The following is a 26,929-nucleotide window of genomic DNA, read 5'->3' on the forward strand; positions in this document are numbered from 1 at the left end:
CAAACAAGTGACACTGCTGATAGTTTATCTAAAGCTGCTGAGCTGACACAGCTGGCCTGGAGATGTAAAGGCTGACAGTCAATCACCCAGTCCCAAACTTGAACAGCAGGGTCTTCCACCATACCCCGTCTTGGAGTGCATGGGTGGAGACTTCTCCTGTGAGTGGGGATACCCTTCAAGGCTGAGTGAAAGAAACTGGCCCATGGCCATTGGTATGGGCGAGTAAAATCAATCTGTTAATAATAATTAAATATCAATTAATAATTTTTTTGCTAGCTTTATACAATTGCTTCAATATTGCTTCATGGCCTACTATAATAGTTGTTATAGCTCCTATACTGTGTAGTGAATAATTCTGATTAAGATAGTTTTGTCTATCTTAATTAATTAATCTAATCATTATAATAAAAAAGTAACAGAGATTTATTTAAATATATCTGGTTTGCTGTCGTTTATCCTGTGGGATAAAGTTGTATTATTCAGGTTCAATTATACCTATATAATCCTTTAGACATAAACTGTTGACAAAGTTTGGTATTAAGACTGGATCCAGTCATACCCAGACTCCTCTATGAGGAGTTTAAAAACCAAGGAGATCCTTTCTACATCCTGTGACTCAACAGGAGAGCTTCTTTAATAAACTTCATCTGAAGCTCCCACTCTGCCCAGGTGTTCAATAAGAATAAATTGCAAGACTTTGCACTATGAAGTCAGAACTGTGACCGCTGGGTCCTCCAGCTGACTGCAGCCCCAGTGCCAGCCGGGGCTCAGGAGAGGAGCTCCAGGAATACTAACAGGCCTTATTTGACCTGCACAGCCCCAGTGTAGACCTCTTCACACCCCTGCCAAAGGCCCAGGACCCCATCCAGGTCAGCCTGGGGTCATCAGTCTCTGTCCCAGTGGTACAACACATCAGCCTCCAGCCTTGCTTCCTGGGTGGACTCTGTAAAGGCATGTTGCAGTTTGTGTCCCTGGTCCCAGCCCTCTGCTTTTGGTTGGACCCCCTGGTTTATCACCTGCCCTGTTGGGGCTGGTGAACCCCATGATCAGCCCCAGTTCTGCTTCTGGGCTCAGTTCCTGCAGGATGAGTTCAGAGTGCCCTAACAACGTGCCGGACAAAGATTCAACAGAAAGTCCTAAAAATGCCCAACTGTTCTCTTATTCTGATATGGAAATAAAATAATTATTTTTTAAAAATCCAAAAATCTTACTTCTCTGGCAGGCAGATGGAATTACATCCACTTTTTAATCGATGAAGGGGAGGAAAATAGCTGCTTTATAGAGACCACAGAATGTATGAAGCCAAGGGGAAAGAAGAAACATTATGGAAGAGACATCCAGATATTGGAGCAGTAACTGGAGTTCCTGCTGTGGGCTTACAAAACATAATCATAACTTCAGATTTCAGCAGAAGATACTTTGAACAGCAACAGCTGTGTGAGGAAGGTGTATGCAGGCATGAGCAAGATAGGCAGCAGGTGATGAGACTGGGACTGGCACCACCAGCCACTGATGCTGCTTCCACCTGCACTGATAAAGAATCAGCAGCTTAAGCACAGTGTGAGGCAGTCCTGCTCCAGAGAATGTCCAGTGTTTAGGATGCAAGAACACAACCTCGTGTCTTCCACAGGCAGGATCCAGCAATTAGAAACTATATAATGCACTAAAATGTCAGACTTCTATTGTCAATAAGTCACTTTATTTCCATGTCATTTGTTACAAAGGTCAGGAGTGAACTGTGGTGACCCATGGGAATAAAATGCAGGGGAGAGGCGTCACAAACCACTGCAGCAACAGCTGATCAGAAAACAAATATCACTATAATTTCAGACCTTTTGTAGAAGTGCAGCTGTATGGTATCTATCCCAGCTTATCTAAAATAAAATCCATCCCAGTACCTCCTAAGAGCATACCATTAACACTGACCAACTGATGATCTCTGACTCAAGCAGACAGAGAAATGCTTTTGCCAGCAACTTACATAAATGTCTGTAAACACTGAAAGAATGGCCAGGAGTTACAATGGCTTTCAGTCAAGGGTCAAAATAAAATAGCTTTGATGAAGGAGTTTAGAAGAGGAAATAATATTATGCTCACTTCAAATCAATACACAGTATAAAAAATACAGTGATGTTTCTGTTGAAGTCTACAGGGTCCCCTCCACAAATATTCTACTACACTTCTCCCAAGACTTTCTAATGCAGTGAAGAGAGATAACTACACTTACAGGAAAAAAGTAGAGGCCCCTCCCCCCCCCTTTATTTCTATTGAGGGTTCAATTTATAACTGAATTCATGCACGTAGCAGTCTGAGTGTTATGGGTGGCGAAAGATGTTCCTACAGTTTTAATTCTGTGACTGTTTTCAGCCTCACTGAACTCAGAAGAGAACCACTTAAGCACCCTCCTTAAATCTCAGCACTGGAGGAGAAGTAACTCCTTGCCTGTGCCCCTTTTTACAGTTCCAAAGCTGGTTTCTTGACACTGTGAAGCCCAGTCGTATGTAGAAACTGGCACACAGAGTTCTGGCATATTTTTAACATGCCACAAAACTCACATGGTTTAGTCTGTTGTCCTCTACCGAGATACTACGGAAGCAAATCGCCAGGGACATTAATTTTAGTAGGAAGAAATCCTAAACATTTTTAGTAAAACTTAAGAAAATCTCAAGCGGAACCCATGAACCATCTACTCTGCTTGTCTCCAAAAAAAACTCTAGGCAATTTTATGAGTCTAGGTAGTTCTCTACAGAAATGATAGAAACAAAACATCAGTCTTAAACTACTTTTGCTCCTTGAAACTAAACAGAAGAGTGTTTTCTAGCACTTCGATATTTGAAGTAAGTATCACTATCAGAAAAAGTAAGAATGAATGGAAAATGTCTGCTTAAGTATCTCAATGTCTAATTCCCCATATCTACCTTCCCCTACTCACTAGGCATGCTCTTTGCATATTTTCTACATTTTTTTTCTTTAGGCATAGAAGATATTAATAAAAGCAAGGACACTTTTGTTCATCAAAAGATCAAAAGAACTCTACAAAGGAGAAAAATCAGGTTCAGTATAACTAGCTCAGGGTAGATTTGCACTATCTGGGGTGCCTTTCCCAAACTTCTCTGTTAGGGTATATAATGAATTAAAGTTTATTGTGCCTTATAGGAAGATTTTTTTATCTGTTCTCTGTCTCCCCCTGTTAGGCAAAGTTTTGTGTTTCTTAGTGTTCATTGGGGGCTTCTTCTGAACTTAGACTGAAGAAGAAACAAGGAGGCAATTTCATCAATAAAGGTTTTAAGCTGCGTACTGTGAAGAGCAGCCAAATAGCACATGAAGAAACAAGATGTCCCTTCTGTGCACCCAAGTTTCTTGACAAGTCTCACAGCAGTGATTCAACCTCCTTCCCTGGCAGGGCAAAGGAGCTACATCTGAGCACTTTTACCTGAGCACACCACAGCCACTGGCTCTAACTGCAGGAGTGGAGGAGCAGGAGAACCCTGGCTGACAGAGTAGACACCTCTCTTTTTTCTGCCGTGTAAGCCTTCTGCCTCATGCTAATGAAAAGATTTCAACTTTCCAGTGCTCGGGGACAAGCTGCAGATGTGTTAGTGATGCACAGTTTAATGAGTGGTCCAAGTTAGAAAACCAGATACACAGAAAACAGAAAGAGAGACACTTGAACTTGGGTTAAAGGGAATCCTTCACTCCTTTGACCAGTGAAACTCATTATCAGGCATTATTGCTGAAGCCAAAGGGTTGAAGAAATTCAGAAAAGGATAAGCTATTTATTAAGGAAGTGCAAGTGTTTAGTCATATCACAAAAGATCTTAAAAACAAAATAAAAACCTTTCTGCTTCAAGCGAATGCCCAACCTTAACATTATAGGAGGACAAAAGAAAATGATGTCCCTGAACAAGCTGTTCTCTCTCCGTATGTGGTTTCTTAAAGCATGGTTCTGGCTGCTATCTGAAATACTGCACTGGAATAGGGACAGCATTAGTCAGGTCAGAAGTAGCAATTAGGTTTATATATTCTTTAATTTGGAGAAGATAGGGTAGAGTCTGCAATTTTCGTCACTATTTTTCCATACCTAGAGAAGGCAAAGAATCAACCAGGCAGGCTCAGACTAGCACATTACAAAGTCCGTATTACAGAGTGTACAATAGAAAGCTGCATAAAACATTTCAATCAGACTTTATACAGAATTTCAGCTTTGATTGCTATGACACTAAACACTGAACTTTAAAGACTATGCTGATTAAATTGACATAGAAAGTACAGAATAATTTATCAGCACTCTTCCATACAAATGACTCAACTACTGCCTACTGCCAGCCTTTTAACAGGCTTAAAACCCAAACCACAAGAGGTTTGCTATTACTGAAATATGGTAATGGTTAAATTTATTTAAAAAAATAGATGGACAGATTGTGCAATATGCACATGAGAGGTTTCTGCCTTCCTAGAGGTAGCATTTGTTATATAGTTGTGACAGACTGAAATATTATGGTTTGTGGCTTACATATTTTAATGAAGGACTTTTTGCCTATGATGGCAAAACTGGATAAAGAACCTGCAACCACCAACGCCCTCCCCTCCCTGAAGATGCCTCCTGAGGGAAACTTGGGACTGTGAGTTAAACTGCCTAAGGGAACCTGAGATAAGACAAAGGCAACACTACTGTTCAATCATCTGAGGTCTAGGGAGAAGGAAACAAGGCTGAGGGAGAACAAAGCATCCCCCAGAAAGTCAAACCAAGTAGCTGTCCTGAAAATCAGCTCTGGCTGGGTTTGGGGTGGGGGAGGCCATAGCCCACAGACTCATCTGCTGAGGCCAGGTTTGCACAGACTCCTCCCCAGCCAAGGGGGGAGGAGGAGAGTTTTGGGTGTGTGGCATAACCTCAGCTTAGACACAGTGAACATCCATCCTCCCTTACACAAACAGGCTCAGCTGTAAAACCCCCCACCCCGGGAAGGCCATATCCACGGACATTCACATGAGAGGCAGCTGAGGGGGTGTCACAGCTCATCAAAGACCCCCCAAAGTGCCCCCCAGACTTATTTCTGGAACGAGGCCTTGCACCAGAGCACTGCATGTGATGCAACTGCTCCGGAGTCTGTTGCAATAGACAGTGTCAAACTTGTCCCCCGCAGGGGAGGTCCCCGGGCATTCCCACCTGGCCTGAGTGTATATTAATCCATGGAACTCTGTGTTCTGTGAGACCCTTACCACCAAGAAGACCAGAAGAACAGGATCAATGGAACGCCATCGGGATCCATGGAGTGGTGATATTTTCTACTTAACCTGCCTCTCTGTTACTACTCTCTCCTTCTCCCCACTCCTTTTTCTATTTCTTTCTATCACTTTCTACCTCCCATTTGCTGTTAAATAAAATCCATACTACTGATTTTGGCATATGGTCTTCCTTGCCCCTTAATTTGGGCAGAGGCATCTCTTTCATAATTTTAATAATTTACTTTGAATAACATACTTAATTTTAGTCCTTTCCTGGTTTAAGTAAATAAGCTATTTGTATACAAATTTATCAGTGGAGCCTTTGTTACCTCTCCATTGTATTTAAAGAAAATCCTGAAAATGACCGCTGAAGTCTTCTGCCCAGCAAGACCTCCAGGGAAATATTTACGGGGAAATATAATCACATATACAATTATATCATTACCAGATCAACTCACAGTTTCTCCTAAAGGTCATCTTGATTCAGGATGCAGTGGAGAACTAGCAAAGAATTGGTATGCAATAAAACCTTATTAGAAAAAGGGTTGTTCAACTGGGATTTGTTTAGTTTCTGCATTTGTTCTTGACTTCCAAAAATGCATATTTGAGCCTTGCAAGTGACTGTGAAAGCTTGAGGGCAGACCTGCTGAAGTATGACTGTGATGTGAGTTGTGGAGCTCTCACAGATCCAGGCTTTTGTGCGGCAGAGGATGGGCCAGGCAACATCACTGTAGCTGCTTACCTGGGCTGGACTGTCCGGGTATCCACCGGCCCTGGCCAGCACGTTGTGTGTCCTACACCCAGAGCAGCCCACAGCACTGTCCCTGCCCAGAGCCCCCTCCAGCCTCTTTGGATGTGCCACTGCACTGCTGAGAGAGGACTGTCCTCTGGTTTTGAGAGCAAGCCACGGACCACTTCATTAAAAAACCAACCTAACAAAAATCAACACCCAAACACACCAAATCATCGATCCATTATTCTTATGTAGCCAGCACAGGCAATATCCACAGAAGCCCTACAAGTGACTGCACCCTTGAAGCACTCTGCAACCCAAGGCAGGGATTTAGTTACGCAAGGAAGAAGTGGAAGGATGGTACAGTACAGATAATTACTGAAATAGTAAAGAACATGATCACATGTATCCTGTCTGTCTGGCCACAGCTGTTTCACTGTTGGGAAATGCATCTCTCCAAGGTGAAAATCTCCCACAAACCTGTGTTTCTGCCAAAAGCATTTGTCCTGTCTGTTTTAAGCAGCTTAATATATCTCTGCATAGAACAAGATCTTGCTCAGCACGTGCCAGCAACCAAATGAAGAACAGCCACAGCGCTCTCAAAACCCCTTTCAGGGCTGAGTACCAGGATGACAATAGTCAGAACTGACTGCAGGCACCTGAAAAAGAGCTGACCCACAGGAGGTCCAGGAACAGTGTGCTAGGCTCAAGTCCATATTAATTCTTTAGTGATGCCTCCCTAGCAACCCATCTCACATCGACCAGGAGCACTCTCTCACACCTTCAAACACAAGCCTGGGTTTTTGCTTCTTATTCTGTTGTTTGGAGATTTGGGACTTAAAACCTCCAGCCCTGCTGCAGAGCAGCAGAGAAATTGCCCTGCCCATTTTCAAGCCTTGGCCACTTTAAACTTCCAGAGTTTTACAGTCAAAGCACACGCCTCACAACAAAACAAGAGAAAAAGAAAGCAATCAAGGAAATTAATTCCTGGCTATTTTGCAACATCCGTTCCATATGTCCAAGAATATATAAGACTAATTGCATTTTCACTGACGTCAGTCTAATCAACGATGAGTTTAGGAAGCTTAACGTGTTCTCCTCTGGCTCACTAGGAGATACATATTAACCTTCAAGAGAACTTCCAAACATATTTTACTTGATTAATGTAATACCTTCTCTCCCTTCTATAAATATATTCATGATTTTTTGTATAAAAACCCAAATGTAATTACAGCATACTGAACTCTTAATGGGATTCTTTCCTTCAACAAGCATTTATGTAAACTTTGCTCCTCTTACAACCAACCATCTGTTTTCTCACTGGAGGGAATTTTTATCCAATTGAAGGCCTTAATAAGAAAAAAAAGGGTATTTTACAAAGGTTTGCAGTTTCTGAGCTGATAATTGTATTGATTACATGAGATAACTGTGTCATTATCAAGACAACTGACGCAGATTATCAGCTGTCATTGCAATGATTACATACTCTATGAAATATCCTACCATGGCATTTGGGGATATAAGAAAAACTGCCTATGTTAGGGGATTAGAGCTTAAAGACATTTTCATAAATCCCTGTGTTGTGTCACAGACTAACATCAGTAAGTGCAAGGGCTGCCCAAAAGACATTTTCAAGAAGTTTTATTCCTCCAATGACCTAAAAGGTTTTTGCAAGAAAAAACATTTTTAATAAACGTTAATGTCTTACTGATGTATGACAGAGCCTGGGACAGACTAATAAAATGCTGCTTCTACTTCTCTCTCTGCAGCACAGGAAACACAAATCCAGCTATTTTCACCTGGAACAGAAAGCACAGGTACTTTGGGATATGGCATACCAATGAATCCATCCTTCAGATAACCTTTCTGGCCTCTTCAGGGATGGATTCTGTCACACACAGGTGAGTGATCAGGCTCTTTGCAAGCTATCTTATTGATTGTGCCATTTAAATTCCTCCCATATGTTCCTTTATTTTGTAATTCAACTGAAGAGGGCCTGAAGCATAAATTGGAGAAAAAAGATGGGATCAGATTCCACTCTGCAGCAACCAACCTGGGTTTGTGCATGGCAGGGAAGAGTTCTTTAAGGAGTTCTCCTGTTAGCATTCTTGAAGCTAATAACTGTTAGAAGTTACAATCAGAATGTGGTTACTGAGAAGGTCCTTCAGATAAGATAATTTTGTTCATACTAACGATCATTATTGGTCTTTACGACATGGGGGACATTTACGTTTATGAAAATTCGGAGTTTTAAAGCAGATTATTTAGTGATTTTGTAGACATAGATCTGTAGAAGTAAAGAAACAACTTGTACCAGAGCACATAGGAATTTAGTTACTAAGCTGGTTGCTAGGTAGAAATCATAGGGATAAGATATATGTTGGTGAAACCCAGCCAAGCAGGACCTAGGTATTGTAAAAACCTGACAAAGCAGAACCTGTGGTTTTCTAAGCCAGCAAGAACCAGGCTCCTGGTTTTGGCCAGGACAAACTGACCTGGGAATCAGCCAAACCCCTACCGTGCCTGCCCAGAAGTAGGAGTCAAATAGCAAACACCTGGAGGAAGACTTCTTACTTCATCAGAAGACCCCTGCCCTCGACCACCAGAGAGGGCTGTGCAGAAGGATTTTTTTAGCTCATTTGAATACAAAGTGAGGCTAGGCAATGAATATGTATAGGTGTATTGTGAAACTGAATGCATATGTAATATTTCAGAAGATACATAGCCAAAGGAAAATCACTGAGGTGCACAATCCTTTGGAGGAGTGATTGATCCCCCGTGCACCCAACGCTGAATAAACATACCTACTTTACAACTATCAGAAGCTGTGGAATTTTTTACTGTGCATCATTTCTTCTTTGCTTTGACGTACCTAAAATGCATACACGTGCTTTCAGTTTGTTAAGAAAATACCACACAGGGCCCGAGCAGGTACTTGTGTGCAGAATCAGTCATTTTTCCCCCTGGTCTTGAAGATAATGAAATGGCTGTGATCCAGTCCAAGACCATATACCCTGAACCTCCTCTGACTCCAGTCTCAGCTGGATATTCAACACATACATCGATCATCAGGGACACCTTTAAAAGTAAGATTCATATTCTCCTTTATTCATAATGAATTCCAAGTTTTCTCTCCAATCTCCTCAACAGCAAGCATGTGCATTAGAAGAGTCTAATGAGTTACTTGGGAATGTTACTGCTTTCTTTCCACAATCTTGTCTTTCATCTTATGAAGTACGGACGATAGAAAAACTAATGATCATTTTATAGACATGGTACTTGGGACATAAATATTTAATCCATTCAGCCATTTCTATTAGAAGAATTGGTAATCTGAAATAATTTCACATTATGACACCTTCACTTTCTAGTGGAGAAATTTGATGTGCTGCTGACACTACATCTCCTACCAAGGGATGGGAATTGGGAATGTCATTGGCACCACCCACCTCTTTCCCCCGAATAAACAGCCCAGGTCTTGGCCATGGAGGGGCAAACACCTGGTGAATCCACAGCAGGCCCTATTCTGCAAGAATTCTTTCCCCAGGGCCACCAGTACTGGACTGTCACTGGAGGTGGTGAAGGCGGTGTTGCAGGATAATCCGACCCAACCTCCAGCTGTACGACACTGGCACAAATGGGAAGCAACATCCTTGGATGATATGAAGGAAATGAGGCTTCAGTGAGCTGGCTACTGTGACCCTTCATACAGACAAAGTTGAAAATCCTTTCTTTTTAGCCCACTTCATTCCATATAAAAACAAAGCCAGCTAATTTTCTAAGTAAAACACAAGGCCTCATATTCGTATTCATGAAAATTCCCACAACCTGACACTGAGATAACACATCAAGCTAATTGTGCAGTTTTACTGTTTTCACAACTTCAGTTCCTTTTTCAGTTTGCAAAATCTCCTGATTCTCACAGGTTTGAAAATAATCAAGAACTACTTCTTAGAATTTCTTAATTTTCCGTAAAGGGCCTTTACACCCGGTTCAAGGGACCCTCAGTTAGAACTGTTTGTTGAGGTGAGTAGTCTCAGACCGTGCAAAGGTTGCAGGAGTGCGGATGGAGCAGCTTGGAAGGATCCAGTGCAGGGATATTTTGTTTACATGAGCAGTCACTGCTGATCTCTACCCCCTGCCAAGTAAGCCAAGATTACTGAAATCTTCTAACTGGTATTTAAGCACATTGCCATACATGCTGTTTTGCATGCGGCTTGAAAAATACCAGGACACAAGTGTGGCCTAGTCACAAAACATATTTTTCATTCTCCTTTTGACATCAGATCGAGGGCACTCTACCAGGGTGTTCAACCTTAAATCAGTGAGACCAAAGCACACAGTGCTTCTCTTTTGCTTTCCAATAGAAGTCCACTAGCAGTACATATTTTCATCATTAGGATTCAATCCTTTTATTTAAAGAAAATGACTGGGACAGAGATAGATATTAGACATGCTTTCAACAGTATATTCAGAAAAATCCAAAACTGAAATGTCACAAGTAGCAATTCATGCTGAGCTTTCCACAAATAGCAGCTCAAGCGTTTAACCTGGCTAAAAACTTCGGCTTGCTCTATTTATGTTCTTACCACACATCCTTCAGTGAGAGCCACACAACTCGATAACTTGTGGTTATAAAAGGTTCTCAGCCTTCCATTAGCTTTTATTTTTAGCCCCTCACTGTCAGGACCTCAGGGAGTGCAGAGGGAGGGCAGTGGCTCCTGGGGTTCCCGGGGTACTTTGGGACCCAGGGCACTGCTGCACTGAGGCAGATAGCAGGAGGCACTGGGCACACAGAGCTCAAAAGTGAAGGCTCTTTCTTTGATTGTAATTTTTTTGAACTGATACCTTACAATTTCATCTTCTCCCCACCAAAGTCAATCAGAAATATTCAGAATTCCTGTTATCCCAGATGGCGTCAGTGGATCCTCAGGGTGTGCAGAAACCCCACTGCCACTGCCAGGAGAGTTGAAAATCCTTCCATGACACTGTCAGCATATCTGATGTAGTTCCTTCTTTGTGTTTTAGACACTGAACGTGGAGTCCATTTCCTCAGGAAGAAGACACACTGTGTTTATAAACGCTGTCACTGACAGGGGTGTTGTTATTCCGACTCACCAGCACTGACTGGGTCACTTGGAAACAGAAATGCCAGTTTTCCCCCAGACTTCAGCACCCGCTGGAGATCAGAACTGAAGTTGGCTCATTTCAGCACTGTCACTGCCCTGAACAGCACAGTGACAAAATTGGAAGTGACTTTCTAATTTCTTGCACTTGGTTTGTTGTTGTTTTTCTTTTAAATACAACACTTGTAAGACTTTTGTGCCCCAAAATATTTCTGTGTTACTATTGTGATCTCTGATTTCATGTTATAATACAGAGAAGTGTACAGTCCATCTCAGATAAAAACCTAAAAAATAATAACCAGCCAAACCAAACTGGTGCTCAGGTTTGAAATAAACATTACCCCCAGCCAGCCATATTACTGATATTTTAATTCACAGCATAATGTTTGTATTTAACATTGCAGCACCCCCTGATAAGCTTTTCTCCCCAAGGCAGCACACTAGCTCCTGAAGGCTGGGCTATTCTGCAACTGCATTAGATATTATTTTCAGGAAATTTCTCCTGGCTACTCCAACCTTTACAAGTTACTTTTTTACACTGATGTACCTCAGTGACAGTATGCATATTGCATTATTATGCTATATTGCAATATCATGCAGCAGTGTGTTATGTTACTCTAGATGTAGTACCAATGGCTCTTGCCAGGAAGAAACTACTGAAACACAAGAGCTATTTTGAGTATTCTGAGATCCATTATGTTCTAAAATAGAGTAAAATTAAATATTTATTTCCCAGCTATTGATACATTTTGAGACCATTTTAAGTGTCTGTGGCTGCTGTGCTTGTGTTGGAAAAGCACATCTTCCTGCCCCTTACTTTTGTGGCAAAACTTCCTCAATAGCAGCACTATTGACTCCACGTGCACTCAGCTTCCTACCTTCCCCACTATTTGTAAGACTCCAAACATCCAGTGAAAACATTAAAACTAAAGAGCCCCCCAGCTTATTGATGGGGGGACTGGAATGTTGAGACACAGCACTGATGCTGTGCCAGCACTGCTCAGCAGCAGCCAAAACACTTGTGTGTTATCAACACCTTTCCAACTCCCAGTGCACAGTATGGCACTGGGAGGGCTGCTATGGGATGATGAATTCCATCTCAGCCGCCATTTTTTCCCCATTTACTCAGACATTAAACTCTGCCTCCTGAAATTAGGTTAATTCAAAACAGGTTCAACATGTGAAAATGTTGTGTTAAAAGTCTGCCAAAACTTTTAAGCTACTGCTTTTTCCTCCTTCAGATGCCTCTACTGCTGAACCACTGTGTCCAGAGTCATAGAATTAATAAAACTTACACTTCACAGGTAGTGAGAAATGAAAAAGCAACAAGAAAACTATTCATTCTCTAGGTTGATGCTTTTCCTCAAGTAATTTCCTATAAAGAATCATTATTCAAAGGGTATACAGAATACATGTTGGTGTTGCAAAAAATCAGAGAGGGTTTTTGAACTTTGAAGTAATGCTCATAGGTCATGTGTGGTTTGGAGTAACGCAATCACCCAAAATGCATGCAGAGAAAAAAATGCCACCAGGACAACAACTATTTTTATGTTAACCCTCAACAGCACATGGTAACCAAACCATAATTGTTCTTCTGAACCAAAGAAATCCATTTGTACATGACTTTGTCAACCAGACCTTTCAACCAGGGCAATTCATTCAAGGAGCTACTCCTTCCTTACTTATTGTTTCCTAACATAATAAGCGATCAAAAAGTTTTAGTATTTATTATCTACATGCATCTAAATACCTATTCTTAATGATTAAATTTAAAATTCAAATACTTGCAATAGGGAAGAAAGCACAGAAAGAAATGTGTACCGTATCAGTTTGAAGTAATTTAGAAATCCACCCTGTAAAAGTTATGAAAGCAAAAGAAGCAAGAAGTGTAAATCAGGAAATACCTGCTCATAGGAAAGGAAATTTAAAACCAGATTTTGCAGTAAAATACTAAGTGAAACTGGCCCACTGGTATTTAAATGTTTATAACAGATTAGGTAACAGTCTAAAATGCTATCAGGCTTTTCTTTGTATCCAAACCCAGGGGATGCACTTCCCTCTTCCTCAAATAACTTTAGGTCCACAGCTAAAATATCTGAATCCCTGTCTCTGTGGAGCCAATGTGAAAAAGGCTTCATTCATCTGATGGCAGAAAGAAATAATAAGCACCCTAGAAGAAATGTTCAAAAGCATTCAGGTCATATTACAACTTAGCAAAACTTAATTGCAGCCAGGCAAAGAGAAGCATCTTTTACAATATCGTCAGTATTGTAGATAGTACAGGCTGTGGATGTTGCCATTAACGATATTTTATTAAACCAGGAGCAAGAAATGGTTCAACTAATGCACAATTTTCTCAGTGGTGAAATACGTATTTTACAGGACACAGAACATTTTATATGTTTTCTAGGACATAAATGTCAACCTAGCTTTTTTATTACACTGGTTGAATTTATTTAATGAGCTGTCCTACAGTGGAGGCCAGCCCTGCATTTTTCCCTTGCTTCTGCAGGGAATTTCAGTAGTTAGCAAATAAGCCCGGGTCTAATCTGCTTCCGTCTGCAATCATTTGAAAAATGATGCTCGGCAAATAGCTCTGCACAGCCTTGCCATCAGACGGAGACTGATTCCTCACACCAAGCGACTGAGCAGCCTGAGAGGTGCACCAACATCACCTACAGCAAACAACCAGTTCTTTTTATTCCGAAAACTCTGCGACTATGGCTGGACCAGCTCTGGGAAAACTGCTTTTCCCACATTGCAAAGGATGGAGTAACAACTGTCAGAGAGGAACTGAGGGCTTAAGGTGGCTCCTGCTCACTGAGTCTTTCCCGGGGCCAAATAGCCGGGTGTCAAAGAGCCTTTGGTTACTGATGGCAACCCGGGGTGCCTCCAGGGTAAATTCCTCATTCATGTCCCATAATCCCGGCAGAGGAAAGATGTCTTTCTAGTACCTACGAACAGCTGCCTGGAAGGTTTCAGCTCCCTACCAGGCAGACCGAAACACTACTGCCAAACGATTACCTGCCACACAGGGGACAGCAGCGACAAGAACACCCGACTGCTTCACGAAGCAGCGACCAGAGATGATAAACCATGATTTTCTGCGCGGCGTGTCCAGGGGCCGGGCAGCCTTGCTGCAGCTAATGCACCGGCGGGGCCCGTGTGCTGCAGCCAGCCCCGGCCGGAGACCACCCCGAAGTTTGGGGGAAAACCCTCACTCCAGGGGTCTTCACTCATCACATTTTCAACCCCCACCCCACACAGCTTTTCGGCTGAGACCCTGTCGAGCCCGCCCGTTCACAGTATCTCCTGCCCCGCTGCCCTACCCGTGCACACGCACACGCTCCGTGCCCCAGTTTCGGAGAGCCTGTGCCTGTGCCTGTGCCCGCCGGGAGGAGCGGCGGGAGCGCATTACGCTGCTCTAACAACGCGGCTCCCTCCGAAACCCGCCTGGGCAGCCCGAGCCGCTGCCGTCGGCATCCCCATCCACGAATCAGCCCTCACACCGCCCCTGCAGCCGGTGCCGAGCGCCCGAAGCGAGGGACGCACTTACCAGGTACCAGACGCCGAGGATGATGGTGCCGGTGCGGACATGGCAGCAGAGGCAGCAGCTGTTGGAGTAGAAGCGTGCCCAGGGCGAGCTCAGCATCTCCGCGGCTCCTCGGGGCTCCGCCGCTCCGCGCCTCTGTCTGCGCCGTTCGGCGGGGCGGGGCCGGGCCGTCCTCTCGGTCCCGCCCGCCGGAGGGGCGGCCCCAGCCCGGCCCAGGCGGGCGGAGGGAGCTCTGCGGCCCCTGCGGGCACCTGGACCCACGGCAGCAGCCCGGAGCGGGCGCGGCCCGGGGCTCGGGGTGCGGCTTCGGCGGACTGGCAGCCTGGCCCCGGCGCCAGGGCCCTTCCCCGAGGAGTGCTCCCGGCCCGCTGGCTGCGCCTGCGGGGAGCCCGCTGAGGGCGAACCGGCTCGGCGCTGCCGCCTTGGCAAACCTTGTAGTTCGTCTCGCAGTTCTTGAGTGGCAAAGCAGCAGAAATAAACTCCATTTCTCTCTAAGGAAAGATAATATCGGAGGAGGTCATGGAATGTTTTGAATTTATCCCAGATTCTGCGGCCCTTAACATTTGTTTTCTTGCGCAGTGCCCTCCTAATCAACTCCCAAAGTTGCTGCTGTTGGGGCGGCTGGAATTTCCCCGTGTAACTGGTACACGAGGTAGCATTAAGCTCCTTGCCACTCCCGGTGGTTACTGCCCTGATGATGATGGGGTGTGGGGAGAGGCGCATCATTAGGAGGAAGGACCCAGTCCTGCATGTTCGAGCACTGATGCAGATTCAAGCTGAACTTCCTACCAAGCAGCTGACTTATCATGTTTTATTATTTGAGGTTTGCATTATTCTCCAGATGAAATAATGAAGAAAATACTGTCAGGAGGTCCGTATGTCTACCCTGACTCTAAGCATAATTTTACTGCCATTCCTCTTGGCTTGCTACCAAATTCCACAATTTATCATCAAAACATAACATTAACAAGTACTCCAATGCTTCCCTGTATAGGTGCTTTGGGGCTCTTCATTTTTTCATACATGCATACATCTGCAGAGAGCAGGAACTTCAAGATAAAAGCTAACTTGGCACAGTTAGAACATTTCTAACTATGCTTTATCCCTACATATAAAGCCACTATAGTAAATTAAATTAAAAATACTTTAAGTAGGAACTTTACATAACCTCTGTTCTTAGTTTGTCCTTTCAAAACTGGCAAGGGGTTGGCAGGGATTTTTGTGTATAAAAAGAAAAGCCACTTAGCACTGAATTTGTAATTTTGACTAGATTCTATGCATAAGCCAAATATTTTCAAGATTCATGTTCAAAAATGAAACTAAAATTCTTGTAAAATGAAACAGCGGTATTGACAAATATTCAAGAGGCCAAAGGAAAATTACGAACCATGGGGTCTGGACTATCTCACTGGTAACCTTGAGAGACCTTGTCCTTTAGTATCAGAGAGTAGGAAAGTCAGAGATGAAACACTTGCATGCCTTGCATGCCTTGTGGAAGGTAAGAGCATCTGCTTCATGAGGGCTATTGACCAAGGACCTGACCTTTTCAAAGCAGAGGTGGCAATAAATTAAGCGGGATTCCGTAAAGAAGGGCACACAGATGCAAACCTGGTGCAAAAGGGACAAGAGAGACAATGATAAAACCCAGAAGTGTCAGATTACTGACTGATGGGCCATTGAAGAGCTTGGGACAGGGTCACCTGCAGTTTGTAACTGATAAGGGCCAAACAAGAACAGGAGGGTTTGGGATATTTGAGGGGGACTCTACAAAACTTTGGAAGGAATAATTAGAGCAAGGCGATTGTGAAGAAGCAAAGGGGAGGGAATAATTAGAGGAGGGGGATCAGGAAGGAGCAGAGGGAGGATCAGACAGAAAAGGGTATAAAAAAGGTCAATTGTGTGCAGAGTCTGGCCAAACACTGCCTGCTCACCCTCACTTCTTATAAGACCTTTCTGAAGTGTCTCTCCGTGCAGTTTCCACTCTCCACACTGTGTGTGGGGGCTGTAAGGAGCAAGTGGCAGCTGCTGTGGGGATCAGAGAGTGATCAGTGGGTGGGTGAGTGTTATTTGCTTGCAAGCATCAAGCTGGACCAGCTGGTCTGTACTTGGGTCTTCTGTGAGTCCTCCGTGTAGGAGGCACAGATGAAGGTAGCACCTTGTCTGTGGCCATCTGTGCAGCTGTCCCTGCTGGGCTTCTGTGCCTGCAAACGAGAAAGTAGCAGCTGCATCCGTCAGCCTGGGATACGCACAACAAGCTGGGCTTTAGCAGCCAGGCAGGAGAAACTCAGGTCCTGGAGCTGTGAGAGGCAGACGCTGTTTATAATATCCTCCAGCACCGCCCTCGTCTCTGTAAGGAGAAATTAACTGCATGTCTGCTTTCACTTATGGTTTCCCATCAGTGGCTTTAACCCCCATATTCTCAGAAGAAAAAAAAGGAAGAAAGAGTAAGCAGCAAAAACTAATCACTTCAGAGCAGTTTCCTGTATAATTATTAATTTCCATACAAAAAGCCTGATGGGAAAGAGCAGGAAATATCAGGCTTCATGTCACGCTTCTGATTTATAGCTAGCTGTATTTGGGTTGCTTGGCAAGATTTTGGCAGTGGGGAGGCTTCAGACCCTGAGTATTGCCACAGATACAGACCCCCTCCTCAACACAGCCTCTGTAGGTAAAACTTCCGTGTCTCTCACTTTGCCTTCTAAAACAAGAAATGACAAGCACTTGTTACAGAGGGAGCTGTGAATCCAGAATACCTGATCTTACCCCTGATGGTGAAAGATCATTTAAGATGCAACAGGGGCAACTTCTGAACTGGGTAATACCTGAGTTTTGTCAAGGCTCCCAGAGGTACAACAGATACTCGAGATTGACATCTTTATTTATCAAAACTTGAACAGGACTAGTATCACTGTCTTGCTCAGTAAGTGAGACAAATTCAAGAGAATTAACAGCTAACTTGCATGCACTTGTTTCAGCTGTGCTGAAAAAGTAGATAATCTTTGCAATGGGATGCATCCAAAGAAATTTTTCCAAGGGAACATTTAATGCTGAAATTAAACACTGCACAGGGTCAAAGCCTGACACACCCTTGCTCAGCCTCTGGTCAGCGGGAAGGCCATGGGATGTATCCAGAAAAGCAATGAAGGCTCATGGCAGCTGCCTGCCCCTCCTTACCACAGCAGAGCTGTAGATCACTAAACTCCCTTCATACAGGCCCTCATTCCCCACAGCACACCCTGAGAGCTCTGCTAGCCAGCTGGGAAGGGGACACAGCGCGACTTTGCTGCACTGCCAACTGTTCTCTGTGCTGCAAGCTGTTTGACAAACCCAGTATACTCTGTGCCCTGCTTCTGCTCTGTATTCCCCATGTCTCCCCCTGAGTGATCTTCTCACCGCAGGTTCGACTTCTCCCTCCTGCCAGAGGATGCTCTGGTCTATTTAGCATTTTCTTGCGCTTTCTAGTGCTCACTAAAATCGGTTTCTGGTTAACCCAACCCTGTTAACACCTGTCTTGGTATTAACAAGATTGCTAGAAGAGGACAGTTGGCTTAGAAACTGCCTGTGATTCCCACCTTCTATCTGTACTCCCAGCCCAGAGAGGTGGTGCAGCATAATTCAACTGGCTTTGAATAATTCAATTACACTGTTGCCCAGCATTGCCTACAGCACATAAACAAAAGGGCAGCTCAAGAGAATAACATCTTCTGCTTGCAGGATTAGCCACGTGCTCCAGAGTGAACAAAGGCATTATTAATTGCTTTGTATTTGGCAAGTTAAGACAAGATAAGAAAAGGGTTAAACATTGTCCAGAAACCAAGGTCTGGGTGTTGTCCTCAGGCACAGGGAGGTGACGACTTTGGGGAAGTGACTCTTATGGTAAAGAGCCATTTTAAGAGTCCTTTTGTTCAGCTTTCTTCAGAACCTATGTTTCAGGATGGCTGCAAATGATTCAAGTATTCAGAGCTGTAGAAATATTTAATGCAATGAAGTTTTAAAAACAACTGTACTTTCTAAAAGAAGTGAGCCTCCAGTAAAACTCTGATACTACCCCTCTGCCACAAAGACTGGCCAACATGCAATCAAATAGTGCTGCTGCTACGATTCAAATTGGGTTTAAGAGGTCATTCATCCCCCTGGTTTGCGTAAAAAAGGATCAGAGTGAGAACAGTATTTTTCTCCAGCATGTTACAACTCAGAACACAGCCTGGAAGAAAGCCATTGCAATGACATAGCTTGCAGATTTAACTTGCAGAGCTAAATTCTTGTGTTTGAGCACCAAACAATGGACAACAAATCGTTAGTTGGTTGGTGTCTGGTTTTTAAAAATAATAAAAAAAAGTTCTTTCCTTTAAAAGTTCTGTTTAAATCTTTAAAATTTGTTGGGAAAAATGCCTGGAACTTTTTAGCTCACTACTGGGATATTTTGTCATGATCTGTCATATAGAAGATAATGATTCTAATATCTTAGGAAATTTATGTACTTACACATTTTGCATGCTGATAGTAAAGTGTATTTGTAACTCTAGCTTCCTTGGGCTGTGGCTTCATAATTCTTCTTGAAGGTGGTAATTTTAAGAAACATATCATTAAAATATTTTGATATGTTGCCCTGCCAAGAGCTCAAATGTTCTCCAAGGAAAAGCTTGCTTTACTGCATCCTTCTTTTTCCCCTTTTCTTACTTGAAAGCCTCTCAGTTTTGCTCTGAAGATATAGGACTCACAAGAAGGCTGGTGAGTTGTAGAGTACACTGAGATTCAGCTCTTTTTTCTTCTGGCCTTCTCATTCATGCCAGCCTCACAGATTAATTTTACCATTTTGGGTGAGATGAAATAATCTGTGCTACATTTGCAAGAAACCTCAAAAATAAACTGGCAATAATCTAATTTTTTTCTTGGCAGCAGACTTGCAATTTGGTAGCATGTTCTTGAAGCTTTTCCTCAGATACAGTTTGCTTTCCATGGGCTGCAGTCTCCTCAGAGGAGATCTGCTCCACATGGAGTGCCTGCTTCCGAAAGTATGTGGCTCTTTTGTGTCCACTCCTGTTCTCCTCTCCTTTGCCCGTGTTCTTAATCGCTTTTGCACAGGACTGCCTGAGGCTCACGTTTTTCCTTGCAGAAGTTGCTTACACTGGAGTTATAGCCTGGCTCTGCCAGTACCTTAACAATAAACAACTCTCTCCTTTTGCCTTGCGAAGTCTGTAAATTTCTGTAATAGCTTTAGTTCTCCTGTTTTTTCTCCTCCTGGCTCAGCATGCCTGAAGATACTGAGAACTGGAGACTTCACCACTAATTGCAACTGTTATCAACAAAATCCGTAGGTGCAGGTGTCCTGTATCCCCCTAAAACTCATCACCTCTTCCTCCACCAGGAAGGCTAATGAGCCCTTTTTACCACCTCATATGCTAATAATTTCTACTCTACACAAATTCTTTTCCAAGTTTTTTTGATAAATTAACTTTCTGCTCATCAGACACTGCTTTCAGTCCTTTAAGTATGTTTATTGCTTCCCTCACTAGCGTGGGGATCTAGACAGTTTTGTACAAGCTTTTAAAACTGCAGGCATCAGACATAACAGTGTTCATTTAATCGATGGGCACAGTATTGGGATTGTACCCCTATTCCTCTTCACTATTCAGATTAAAACATCCCCAGATTTACACTTGACCTTTAACTACACCAACCCAGTGGAAGGTCATGCTTGGAGCTTTTTGGTCTTTTGGCCTGAATGCTTATGCTGGACACAGTATTAAACTGACTGGTACATTTTATCCATAATCTGTAGCCAGTTATAGAACATAAAGTACAGCATGCAAGGATGAGACAGGGCTCTTGGATAAATTGGTTGTTGTGTTGCCAGCAGTCTCACTGCTTGCCAGATTGCTTGAGCAAAGGAAATCTCAGTGAAAGTTTTTAATACTGTGTTGAATTTGCAGTCAGAGAGGTCACAGGTCTTTGATTGATAGGAGAGGCGAACCTTCTAAGAAAAGCTAATATACATCAAATAGCATTTACTTCCTTTTAGTTCCATTAGTTAGATTAGTTAATGTTTAATTTATGGATTCATTTGAGTATGGCTCAACACTGGGAATGTTGCCAGATTTAATTCCCTTCTTCATTATGTGATTATGGGTTTTCCTCTTCTTTTAAAAGACCACCTTTTTTTTTTTCTTTTAATATAAAAGAATGTAGACATTCCCCCCCAAGCTCTCCTCCCCACCCCACCCCCCAACCCTCAAATCCTGATTTGATCATCAAGCATGTTTTGTTTATATACCTGTTTGGATTTCTTTTTTTTTTTTTTTTTGTTATATCTAGTAGAACTCATGATCATTTTGTCTTCTATCAACAATGTCAGTCTAGTGATAAATCATGTCCTTCCATTCTGTTGAGAACCAATACTGATTTTAAGTACAGTCAAGAAGAATTGAAACAACACATCTTCCATAACTGTAATTTATTACTGCCTGTAACTTACACTGGAAACCCTTCCCAGTTTCAGATTTTTAGATGCCAGTCAGGTTTTAAGCAGTAACTCACCACTTTACCCAGAGACCTGCTTAGACTTTCCCCCAGGTGCACTTTATTCTTTAGCATATTAAGCCAAACATGCCAAAACCTGGAGCTTTGAGCTACCACCAACTTTAAAGCAACTGAAAAGCATCAACATGATTATTTTGCATACCTATGGAGTTATCCCTCTTTTTCTGCTCTCTTCCAAGTCTGCTGGACTCTCGAGCAAACTCCAGGGAATGCCGTCCAGTTGTTCTCAGCAGTGTTCACTGCAGGACGAGGTTTGCCATGGAACATTGTGGAAACTTCCAGTCTCACATGTATTGTTTTCTATGCTAAGAAAAGCATTTAACTTTCTCATAGTGTCACATCCTCTGCTTGTTTACCCATCCATTGCTTATTAGGGGGTCACCAATGGAGATCAACTGCTTTCCAGCCAAGCCTGCAGAGCATGCCATAGGAGCTGGTGGCTTTATACTGTGAAAATATCAGCTGGGTTTGTCCCCTTCAGCTGTCTCTCCTGAATCCCCTCGATGGTTGATTTGCTGACCACACAATAGCAATTCAAACACAGTTAGCTAATATATGCCTTTTTCTGCAGAGGCAAACTGCAAGTACTGTACATGCAATGTAACCTTTTATATAGACTATAACTAATTACAGGTCTGTGATATGTCCTTCATGAAGTGCAGAGATACAGCACTGATGATATTACTACTTCAAGAGCAATGGAAATGCTTCTGTACCGTGCTGATGGTGCAAAAAGTTTAATTGGATTAAGTTTGTTCCAATTTATAAATATTTTGTATATATAGAAAAGACAGCTAAGAAATCTAGATTTAAAGCTACATAAGATGGAGCCACCAGTACCATGTGTATGTGTGTGTGGGATGAGACTGAAGTTAATACTGCATATTTTATATTGTTTTTTCTAAAGAAAAAAAAATACTCTCCTAATTATGAAAACCAAAGATACTCTTGGCTTCTCTTCATCACAGTCTCCAAAACATCGTCCTAAGATACCTAATGCCAGAAGTAACAGTGACAGTTTAAATCATATCTCTAATTTTTCATCTTTTGTATAGCAAATCACATAATAAATGCCAATATAATTCTACTGAAATAGCATTACTTGCCAGCTGACCTCCAAGAGCAGTAGAAACATTGTTTCAAAAGCATGTCTCACAGCCACACAGCGTTCTGCTGTGTCCCAATATAGGTTATCAATGTATATTACTATACAGTGACTGTAAAGTGTTTTATAGGCATGCACATGTGAACATGTTTGATTACAGCCTGAGGCAACTTCGGGAAATCCTGACTGAGCCAACATTACAGAGCTGTCCCAACTCCCAGTGGTATTCAGTAATGGACTAGTAAAGGCACAGAGAAAGTGTAATTGCAGTAAGACACAATTGTAACTCATCATCTCCATTGCAACTCATTAAGTGTCAAATATCTATGCATAACCTTTGAAATACCAGAGGTTTAGTCTTAGCATTCAGAAACCCCATCTCTGCAGACTCGAATGATACACATTTGCCACTTTGGAGAGAACTTTCTTTTCACTTTTAATGTAAAAATCACTGATCACCAACATGACATTCTCCAAACCCAAACATAGTTTGGAAATGCAAATCTGCACATTTCCCCCCTTCCCTTTTGATGTTTAATGTATATGAGCCTTTAAACCACTTAACTGCCACATAGGACAGTTTCATATTTGTAATACAGCACCCCTCACTGTGAGTTTTACCACACTGATGCTGATGGAGACATCCTTCAAGTCTTGACAGAACACCCTGCTGATAGCTCACTTCATTTGGAGCAGGGCTCAGCTGCTGATTTGCCATAAAAAAAAATAAAAATTGCAATTAGGAATCCTTTCTTCAGTTAAACTTCAGTAGTTTACCTTCTTCGATACTAGAAAGTGCCTTCTTTGAGGTGGACTGCTCAAGAAATATTTGGAATGATTAAGTCTAAAGAGTTTGAAGCCTCAAACAGTATCATGTCCTCCATACAACAGCAACACAAAGCAGAAGTGAAGCAGTGTGTGAAAGATAACGTGTGGTGCTCCCAAGAGATGTTAACATTACGTTGTGTTCACAGACAAAAATGTGTTCCAGCACAATGCTCTCTGGCAGCACAAATTCCAGTGGCATACTAGGGCAAATTCAAGAATTTTAGAGATGGAATTCTTAATATTAAGTGAAGCACTTGCAATCCTGCTTTCTCATAATTATCTTGTGCCGCAAGCTGATGTTCTGCCTCAAAGTGAGACAGACAAGAAGGTATTTTCTAATGTGACTTCTAAGTTTGACCATAGTCTAGCTTTCATAAGATGTGATTGCAGAAATCCAAAACATATGGCAATTTTTGGGTATGTAAAACCTGCCTCTCTCAGTCACCTGTGTCAGGCTTTGGAACCCTTCCATTATGCATTTCTATAAAATATTTGTTATATTCAAGGCAGTATAAGCTGAAGTGTTTTAATCATTACAAAAGCAATCACTAAATTTTCTGTTCTGCATGCCTGCTAAGGGCTCACAGGAAAAGACGTGCTCCTAAACATAAAGAAGTTCCACAGTTAACAACAGGCTGCATGAGTTGGATGACTTTGAACTGCATGTCTGTAATATATGAATATAAAATAGTACAGTATTGATTTGCCAGCTCAATTCTATCAAGTGCTGAGCCCACTCCAGAAAAGCACTTAAATACTTTTTACTACTAGTATTACTGTTCAAAAGTGTTCTATATGCACGTCAAGTCCAAGTAACATTATTTTTGTTTATTAAAAAGACAGGTTTTCCTTTTTTTTTTTTTTAATTAAATAAACACATTTGTTCAGAGCAGACTGCTGTTTGAACCTCCATCCTTGGAAAATGCAGACAAGAATTCCAACAAAACTGGAGAAAATATTGAAAATATCCACTGATTAAGATTTTTAAATGTTTTAAAAATAACCAGCCAGGCATGATGGTGACAGACGGTATCTACGAAGGTGGACCCTCAACTGTTAAATACAATTGTGCGAGTCTCACACTTAATGCATCCCCAATATTAACCCTATTTTACACAGGCCACAGACTTGACTTACAGCAGAAATACCAGAGAGCCAGCTGGAGTCAGAGTAACTCTCAAGTACCACCACAGCCCTCACCTGATTTAACAGCTACATTTGCCCCTGCTGGAGGTGAGTCAGAGAGGCAGGCACGGCTTAGGCTGAGCTGGCATTGCTGCTGCTGGTGTTGGCCACTGCTCTGCAAGAGTCACCATGCAATGTCAGATTTGAGTTTTCTTGAAGTGGCTACTCAGAACATGCAGGCAAGAGTTCATGGAGAAAGAGATTGACATGAAAAAGTTTCAAAGCAAATGAAAGACTCTTAACTTTGCAGCCAAGCTAAAGGGCAGTGTAACTATGGCATGAAACTGGAACAACATACTTCAAAAGTCAAATGAAAGATGATGCTGTCACAGCAGGGTTACTTGTAACAGGCACCTGAGGCAGCTGCCCTGTCCTAAACTGCCCCTGACAAAACTCAATTGGGCCAAGACTACAGCCTTTTTTATCACTGAATTTATAGGTTTTATTCCCCCTCACTATCATTGATGGATTATATTCTTCTGTAATTCAGAATCCACATGGTAGTGGTTATGAAAAGGATACTGTTTAACACTGCAATAACCTAAAGCAGTAGAGTCTTTGAAGAACACGTGGACCTGTCAAAGCCTCAAACTTCTGGGGAAAATCACCTTGATAACTGCAGAATTTGACTCATAGAAATACAGTTCTTGAGATGCATTTTATGCATACCACGGGAAAAAAAACCCAAACCACTTATGGAAAGACAGGTAGCAAGCACTCATGTAGAATTTTATTGTAGTCTGTTTTCTGTTCATAATTTTACTGCACTCAAACAATAATTTATCAGGCCAACTTTACAGCATTTGGTGGTGCCATTGGGTTTTTTTCTTGAAGTACAGTACAAGGATCATCTGATCCAACCTTTCTTGGCAAAAGCACAGTTGAGACAAGATAGCCCAGCAATCTATTCAGCTGGATCTTGAAAGTCTGCAATGTTGGGGAAATCCACAACTTCCCTGGGGAGATTATTCCAATCACTGACTGATCTCTTTGTGAAAATTTTTCCCCATGTGTCCAACTGAAACTTCCTCAGGAATAACTTGTACCCATTATCCCTTTTCTTTTCCATATGACTTCTTGTAAAAAGGGAGTCTCCATCTTCTCTTCAAACAGTGGAACATGGTGGTAAGGCTAAGCCTTCTTTTCTGAAGGTTGAACAAACCCATTTCTCTCAGCCTTTCCCCCTGTCACAGGCTTCCCAGTCTGTGGCTCTTCTCTGGACCTTCTCCAGCCTGTCCACATCTTTTCTGCACAGCAGGGACCAAAACTGAGCACACTATTCCAGTGTGGCCTGATGAGCACTGACCAGAGTGGGATAATGACTTCCGGATCTCTGCTGGTGCTGCCCTTGTGGATGCAGCCCAGCTTCTCAGTTGGCTTTCTTTGCAAGCACAGCACTGTTTGCTCATATTGATCTGGACCCCCTGATCCCTTTCGACAGAGATGCTCCCCACCTGGGTAGATCCCAGCCCATGCTGCACACCTGGGTTATGTTTTCCCAGGTGCAAGACCTTATGCTTGCCCTTGCTGGAGTTCATCAGATTCTTGTTAGCCACTCTCCAGCCTATCCAAATCTTCCTGCAGGGTGGCTCTCTCTTCCAAAGTGTTCACTTTCCCACTCAGTTTGGTATCATTAGGAAGCTTCATTGTGGGACACTTGCTCCCATCTTCCCGACCACTTTATGAGGATATTAAACAGCGCTGGGCCAACATCAGTCCCTGGGGGACCCACTCTGCCCATTTGGAAAGGAGCCATTTACCAGCATCCTCTGGCTGCTGTTTCTCCAGAGGGAGGCTGTGGGAAGCTGTACTGAAAGCCTTGGAGAAATCCAGGAGGCAATGTCCACCACCCACCCCACATCAACCAAACAGCTTACTTTGTCACAGAGGGTAACCAGATTTGTCAAGCTTAATTTGTCCTTAGTCAATCTATGTTGGCTTTTCCCATCCTGTGCTTCATCTGACTTGTGACAGCTACCAGAAAGATTTGTTCCATAATTTTCCCATGTACTGAAGCAAGATTGATGAGCCTAAAATTCCCTGGATCCTTCTTTAAGCCTTTCCTGTGGATGGGGGTACATTAGCCTTTTTCAGTCTTCTCCCATTCTCTGAAGTCCACAACTTCCCAAAGATTATGGAGAGCAGCCTTGCAATATCAGCTCCTGTAACAGCTCACCCCCCGCTCTTCCTTCACTGACACTGCTGGATTTTTGGTCCCAAGGCCAGGGGCCCAGAAGTGCTGGTGCAGACAGAGGTGAAGGAACTGTTGAGAGCCTCTGCCTTTTCAGCATTACCAGTGACTAATTCTTCTGTCCTATTGATCAATGGGACAGTACTTGCCTTCTGTTGCTGCTTGCTGTTTTTGTACCCAAAGATCCCTTTCTTGTATTTTTTGACATCTCAGCCAAAATCAATTGGAGTTGAGCTTTTTCTTTTCTAACTGCATCTTTGCTCACCCTGGCAATGTCCACATAGTTCTCAGTGGGTATTTATCCACATTTCCATTTCTGGTATACTTTACTTTTGAGTAGACTCAGAACCTCACAGTTAAGCCAAGGGGGCTCTTGCTCCTTCTACATCCCGTATCTTTAAAGGGGATGAACTGTTTTTGTGCTTTCAGAAGAGCATTCTTG

The 26,929-nt window shown here is 42.7% G+C and overlaps 1 protein-coding gene across 3 annotated transcripts in view; it reads right to left on the reverse strand.

Annotated features, from left to right (window-relative positions):
• Window positions 1-14,777, reverse strand: part of LAPTM4B (lysosomal protein transmembrane 4 beta) — a 59,998-nt gene extending 45,221 nt beyond the window's left edge. For all 3 annotated transcript variants that reach the window (XM_066178151.1, XM_066178159.1, XM_066178143.1), the window contains exon 1: window positions 14,642-14,777. In XM_066178151.1, the coding sequence (XP_066034248.1) occupies window positions 14,642-14,737 (96 nt within the window). In that variant the 5' untranslated portion in view covers window positions 14,738-14,777. The remainder of the gene's footprint in view (window positions 1-14,641) is intronic.
• Window positions 14,778-26,929: the final 12,152 nt, after the last annotated feature.

The sequence above is a fragment of the Chamaea fasciata genome, unplaced genomic scaffold (assembly GCF_029207755.1).
Source record: "Chamaea fasciata isolate MVZ Bird 193981 ecotype frontalis unplaced genomic scaffold, bChaFas1.0.hap1 SCAF_1, whole genome shotgun sequence".
NCBI classification, from domain to species: domain Eukaryota; kingdom Metazoa; phylum Chordata; class Aves; order Passeriformes; family Sylviidae; genus Chamaea; species Chamaea fasciata.